The following is a 7318-nucleotide window of genomic DNA, read 5'->3' on the forward strand; positions in this document are numbered from 1 at the left end:
ATATGTTTTCTGTTGGTGTCTGTGCTTCTGTCTGTTGTAAAGTTCATGTAAGATAGGAACCATGGAGTTGTATGTGTCAGTGTATGTATCGTTCATATGCGGGTTATTCCGTCTGATTCTATAAACGTGATATTTTTCCAAGGTAATCAAATGTCTGTGTTTCCTTCCTGTCCTTATGACATCCATAGTATCTGTTATTGTTCCATATGTATGTCATGTGTGATCTGTATAGAATCATTTTACAGTGTTAGTATGAGAAAGCTGTGCAGTGCTTGTTGGTTCAGTAAGTTTCAATGTAATGATGTTTGAAATTGTGCTGATTGGAACTCTTAGCAACCTGACTTGGTCACTTCATAAGCTATTCAAGTAAAAATGCTCAGATATTAAAATAATTATTTACAAAACATGAAGTATCGAGAGTAATTTTATATCATTATGCTTCCATCATTGATTAACCCTGCTTAAATTTGTTAAAAATCAATACAACCTGTCCATTGAGTACTGGGGGCTCAATCCCTGGGGTTAAAGAGCCAGACTGAATCTGAACACTCCTTTCCATCTCGTGCCATTTGTTGACCTGTACCTCTGTGCATCATCATGTCTTCATCGTGTGATGCTTAACTGAGCAAACACGGGTACAATTTTACTTTTGATATATCTCGTTGTCTCAGTAGTTCATATTTGTAACAGTATCACATGATGTGCAGCTGTTCACAGAGCACTGTGTGTAAGAATGTGTATAAAACTGAACATTTGTGTTGATGGTTTTTGCTAACAGCCATTGAATAAAGCTGTTTATTGTACTTTTCATGATTCTGTGTTATGTTCTACCGTTCTCTGTACTAGATCTGACAGGAGAACAGCGATTGCGCCAGCTAGAAGCCCTGTTCCTGGGTGGACCTATCCAGGGACATGGACAGAGCTTCAGTGTTGAAACTCTCCTGGATGTCCTGCTCGTGCTCTATGAGGAGTGCTGCAACTCTTCGCTGCGAAGAGAAAAGACAGTATCCGACTTCATCGAATTTGGTAAGATGTGGCTCGTGAATTCGTAAGTGTGATTCACATGTTCATTGTCGAGAACAAATTTGAAACAACTTCTGATCATTTCAATGAAATCCAATCCTCGATGGCTGACCTCACCACCATCTGTGTGCCAATTGTCTAGAAGATGTGGGAGCCTTGACATCTTACAACCATATGGGCCCTCATGGCCTCTTGCAGGGATGTCTTTACAACATAATTTACATATCTTTCTTGTTCATTTGATTTTCTTAGCATGTAAACCACCTGAAAATGTCATAGAAACAGAATTCTTCTAATAAACAGTAATGAGGGATTAACACATTTAAGGTCAGGCATTTCGTACACATCTGAAACACCCACATGAAGGTTTTGGAGCCAGTTACAAAGAACTCACATTACATTACACTGCATTATGTTGCCGGGCATGGTGTGGCAAGGTTCCAGAGTACAGTGCAGTTTCACACAAACTTTCACACAATATCAGAGACTCAGAGGGTTCATGTAAGGTATTCCGATGCTTCCGATAGATCCACACGCGAACTCATCTCAGTAATTTCAACTTATGCTGTTTATACAAACATTTTGAATTATCAGTGAATTTTAAACAATAGGAATTCATTGACACTGCAGTTAGTGTCTGTGTAAGCATTATTTTAGTACTACTTCATATTGTGCCTTTTCATTCGTAAGACTTCTGAGACAAGGTGGTAGTTTGTTGGAAATTCTGATTCCAATGCCATATATCGTTGTGTAGTCAGTAAAGGTGAAAATGCTATACTCACTTGCTGTTGTGTGATTTTCTGCTGTATTGTGCTCTAAGTAAAAGGGTGAAGACAAAAAAATGTGGTAACATTATTCTGAGGCATTCTGTACTGCTCTAGTTGTCTCGTTCGTATGTACCCCGGAAGAGATTCTGAAAATGTTGAAGTCTGACAACTGGCAGAAAGAGGTGTGACACACCCTGTTACAGAAGTCTGTATTGTTGCCATGAAAGGGTTGCATTGTTAAGGTGGTGATTTAGTTGAACTGAAAGAAGTGACTGTCACTCAAATTGTTATTTTCTTTCTGTTTTCACAGTGAAACCTGTTGCAACGACTTTAAAAAACTTACGTCTCACACGTGATGACTTTGAGATAGTGAAGGTGATTGGACGAGGAGCATTTGGGGAGGTGTGTGTAGTGAAAATGAAAGGTTCGGACAAAGTGTTTGCAATGAAGATTCTTAACAAGTGGGAAATGCTGAAACGAGCTGAGACAGCATGCTTTCAGGAAGAGCGTGATGTCTTAGTATATGGCGATCGTCGTTGGATCACCAATCTTCATTATGCCTTTCAGGATGACAACAATTTGGTAGGATTTTTTATTCTTAGTTTTCTTTGTTTATGTAGTACGTTGTTATGGCTGTTGAAGTTATGTGCACTAGGCATGTCTGTCTGCTTTCAAATTTTATATTATGTTTTTATTTTTTTCTTCTTTTGTGGATAATTTAATGATGTCAGTATCTAGACTGAGGGAGAGTCAGTAAATAGGTCAGGTCACAAATGGATATAAAATGTAAAACATACGATATTCAAACCTGGAAGAAACATTTATTTCTAGTCGTATTTTCCACCAACATTGATGCTTTTGTCCCATTGGTAGCACAGAAGCTTTTTTGACTGTTGTTTCAGCCACTTCCGACCTGGTCGGCCATCATGTGCAACTTTTGAATTTCCTTAAGAGAATTTCTGGACACAGTTGTGAACCACTTTATGTGACAAATACTTCCCACTGTAAACAAGAAATATTTCTTGATGAATATGCTTTGCATTGAGTACTTTTGCTCACAAAAGACTCACAACAAATCACTGCTCTTTGGTAATACACTCAAGGACGGTCGCCATTCTGGCTACTGAAACCAGCCTCTGAACATGTGCATGCTCGTCTGCAGCATAGACCGACATGAAGCTGGACTGTGATGATATCTAGTGATACACATAGAAAACCTATTACATCCATTACAGCTATTTTACTTCCATTTGTGACCTATTTACTGACTCTCCCTCATATGACATCAAGTGGTAGGATGATTGCTGAATTGGAAAGGATTTATAAAGATTGGTTGTGGTGTAATGATGACATCCTGGCATTCACCTGGTGGAATTGAGGAAAGCCACATAAACCCTCCCGCATGATAGCTGGTGCCTGGCCAAGGTTTGAACCAAGGACCTTCTGAATTCTGAATAGAAGTCTAGGGCATTATCGCTAGACCAGTCTGCTAGGTGATTTATGTTGTGCCTGATCATAATTCTGTTTTGTAAATGCTTGATAGGCTGAGAGTCTCAGAGCTTTATTAGGTTAGGTGAAAAGGGTGGACATTAAGTGACCCCTGCACCTTGACCATCCGCAGACAAGTCAGCAGCCTTGCATTTTGCGGGAGCCTGAGGGAGCAGAATCGTGAAGCAGCTAGAACCGCATGGTCGCATAGTTTCACATTTGTCATGGCATCTTTTGTGGATGGGTTCATGTGCTAGTCCAATGGAAAGCTTAGTACCCATGGACCATTTATGTTGGTATCAGTTGTTGACTGCATAGAACCGCTTTAAATTTGGGATATCCTAGGTTCAAATATCATTCCAGTGATTGACTGTTGTGATAGGTTTTCATCCATGTTAGATTGGTCTCTTGTCATCATGGCATGGCATGTCCGCAGGTTGTGGATGGAGAAGATGATCTCCAGATATGGAGGGTTGCTGCAAATATATTGAATAAGCAGTCACAGATAGCCAACAAAGGGTGGTCCTCCAGGTTTGGCATTGGCCTGACAACTCCACACTGTAAAAATTAAGCTTATTATGAAATGTCACAAAGGGCTTCAGGCAGTGTTGGATTCATTGGATGAATGACCCAAGAAAAAAGTGGTGGATAATATTAAAATGGATCTTAGATAGGTAGGATGGGGTGACATGGACTGGATCAGTCTGGCTTAGGATAGTGACCAGGGGAAGGCTCTTATGAACACTGTAACTACCCTTTAGGTTCCAGAAAACTCTTGGGAGCACTTGAGTAGCTGCAGAATGGGCGGGTTCTCAAGAAGGGCTCAGCTCCATGAAGTTAGACAGGTTTTCATGGTTTTCCTTAGTCTTTCCAGACAGATGATGGGAAAAGAACCTCAGATTAGATTATGACTACCTCCTTCCACATCCTTGAAATCCATTATTCACCAATCATTTTAACATTTCACACTATTGTTTGAGCTACTGACAATGTTGTTAAACCATATATAAATGAAAGTAAAACATATTTTGGTATTGTTATATAATTTGTGACACTGGTGTATTGAGACGATGAAATTTCTGCACATTATTTCTCATCCTAATTTTTATTTGAAGTGAATATTTGGATCCTGTAGTCTGTGTATGTCCTCAACTGAAAAGCTTGCTGTGTTGGGCACAGTTACTTGAGCTAGATATAAGGAATAGCTGTGTCAGTTGGGCCTGACAGAGACAGAGTTCAGTCTCCAAACACCGTTTCAGATAAAAATTTGGGTGATGGATGTTGCCTGGGAGCTTGACCATCAAATGTGTGAAGAGATTGAATTTCTTATTCGCAACATTTCTGTGTGTTTAATGTTTATCAGAATTATTGTTACATGTGTGTATGGATAAACCCAGCTACTCATTTTATTTAATTTATTCTTGGTTTACTTAATGATGCTTTCAGTTGCACATATTTTAAAATTGATATTGTGTGATCTGAAGTGTTGAAAGTACCATTAAATAATCAGAGGTTAAACAGAAGAAAAGGATAAAGTTTAAGCTGCACATAATGGCTGCGGGGTGAGTCAATTGATTTATGTGAACTTAATTATTTCCATTGACACATTTGCTGCTGCATCCCACTAGTGGGATTTTGTTTACTGAGTCAGTCATTTTTTGAGGCTGGATTTGAACTGACCATGTTTGAGACTGAAGTGAAAGAGAACAGTTGAATAGGGCAATTGACAATGGCTGTATGTTTTAAATGTTTCAATTTTATCAAGCATGCATAACTTTCCTCCATATTTCAGCAACATCCTGTGCAATATGTAATGGCATCAGCCCATCACATGACGAAATTAACGCTGGCACATGATAAACTTTGACTTGCCGTGTGATGATAATGACAGTGAATGTATTAAAATTTGTTAGTGAAATTTAGTCATCTTTTTGAACCTTTGAAATCGTCACTTTGCATGAAATATCAGTTAGGGGTCCTCTCTTTTCAAATGAGGCACCATGTAGTTGGTAGAAGTTTACCAACGCTTTCATCTTCAGGGCCAAAGAGTAAACCAAGCAAACAAAGCCACAAGCAAGGTGCCTTGCTTACTTTTCACCCATGAAGATGGAAGTGGTATGGTTCCCTGAAACTGGACTGCATGGTATCTCATTGCAAAGGACATTTCTCTTCAAGGGCACTGTGATAACCTTGAATCTGATGCCATTGCGTCATTTTTGCAGTATTTGGTGATGGACTACTACTGTGGAGGCGATCTTCTGACACTGCTTAGTAAATTCGAGGACCGTCTGCCTGAAGATATGGCTCGCTTTTACATTGCTGAGATGGTCCTTGCAATTGGTTCAATTCATGACTTACACTACGTTCATCGAGATATAAAGCCTGATAATGTGCTCTTAGATGCTAATGGACATATTCGTTTAGCAGATTTCGGTTCTTGCCTGAAGTTGTTTGAAGATGGCACTGTGCAAAGTAACGTTGCTGTCGGTACTCCAGATTATATTTCACCAGAAATTCTGCGGGTGAGTGAAAGGTCTTGTGGTCCAGTAAGATTGTGCACTATGTTTGTTTCGTATGAGTCTGCTCTTCAAATTTATGTTAAGAGAGCTTTTCTGAAGCTTTTTCACATGGGATACTCCTTTGTCTCAGCAAAATTTCAGATATTTCTCATTGTCAAAGGGGGCACTATATTACAAGCCGGAAGGTTGAGGGCTCGATTCCCGATTAGGTCGTTGGATTTTTCAATTGACCTCATCCTTCTAGCCGCACTATGGCCCTGGGGCCAACTCACCCTCTAACAGAAATGAACACCAGGAGCCTTCCCGGGGGTAAAGGGTGGCTGGCACATAAGGCTGACGTCACCGCACCATCCATCAGCCGATTGTCTAGAAAACGTGGGAGCCTTGACATCTCAGACCCCTGTGGGCCTCCATGGCCTGTTAACAGGGATAGCGTTCACCTTTTTTTACCTCAGTCTCAAAGTGAAACTTCATGTTCCCCTGGGTCTGAGAGAAAAATTTTTCTTATCCCTAATTGTCAATAGATTTTCCATCAAGTGCAACAATATATATTTTGATCACTTAATTATCTCATCTGCCTTACATGTTTCGGTTCCAAGGAACCATCTTCAGAGGCACTTATAACAAACCATGAAAACACTGGCACAGCTCANTTGTATTTGTATTTGGTGCACATTGTGTTTTGATTACGAAATGACTCCACGTTATGGAGACTGAATTATTAGAAAACTTGACATTTATTAACACAAATATAATGCAGGATTGAATTGTTTTACTAAGGTTTTTTAAAAGCTCAAGCAGTTAGTCACTGGCTTCCCACTGCGGCGGCCCGGGTTTGATCCCAGGTCTACTCAAGTGGGACTTGTGGTGAACAAAATGGCGCTGGGGTAGGTTTTCTCCGAGTACTACGGTTTCCCCTGCTAATCTTCATTCCACCAATTGCTCCACAAATACCGTCACCTATCATCTGGGGCTGGTACAATACAAGGTGTGTCCCGAAAGTCATGAATATATTTCTTTCCCGCGCTCCTACTGGTCGGAGCACGCTGGAACCAGTTGGGTTAGGGGGTGGAGGCCTTTAGCTTCACAGGGCGCCCAAGGTCAGTCTGCTCGAGCATCGGAGGCATCAGTATCGCTGATTTAGTGCACTTGTGTTTTGTGACCACGTCACAACGTGCGATGGCAGATACTTTCAAACAACGTTGGGCGGTCAAGTTCTGCACAAAGCTCAACAAAAAAGCTGCCGAAACTCACGAACGGCTTAAGCAAGCCTACAGGGAGTCTGCTCTATCATATGTGCAAGTTACAAGGTGGGTGAAGAAGTTTAAGGAGGGCCAGGAAGGAGTGGAAGATGACGCCCGCTCTGGATGGCCATCAACAAGCCAAACCGATGAAAATGTGACTCGTGTGCATGATTTGTTGAATACTGACCATCGAATGACTGTCCGGTTGTTAGGCGACACTCTGAACATTCCAAAAACTGTTGTGCATCGCATCATTATGGATTAATTGAACATGCGC

General features: G+C 40.7%; 1 protein-coding gene across 1 annotated transcript in view; it reads left to right on the forward strand.

The window, feature by feature from the left end:
- Positions 1 to 7318, forward strand: part of LOC111868463 (serine/threonine-protein kinase MRCK beta) — a gene marked incomplete at its 3' end in the record, with an annotated part of 38750 nt that overhangs the window by 12411 nt on the left and 19021 nt on the right. Inside the window, exons 3-5 of the mRNA XM_033753085.1 lie at positions 847 to 1026; positions 2101 to 2372; positions 5501 to 5800. Of these exons, the coding sequence (XP_033608976.1) occupies positions 847 to 1026; positions 2101 to 2372; positions 5501 to 5800 (752 nt within the window). The remainder of the gene's footprint in view (positions 1 to 846; positions 1027 to 2100; positions 2373 to 5500; positions 5801 to 7318) is intronic.

The sequence above is a fragment of the Cryptotermes secundus genome, unplaced genomic scaffold, assembly GCF_002891405.2.
Source record: "Cryptotermes secundus unplaced genomic scaffold, Csec_1.0 scaffold264, whole genome shotgun sequence".
Lineage (NCBI taxonomy): Eukaryota > Metazoa > Arthropoda > Insecta > Blattodea > Kalotermitidae > Cryptotermes > Cryptotermes secundus.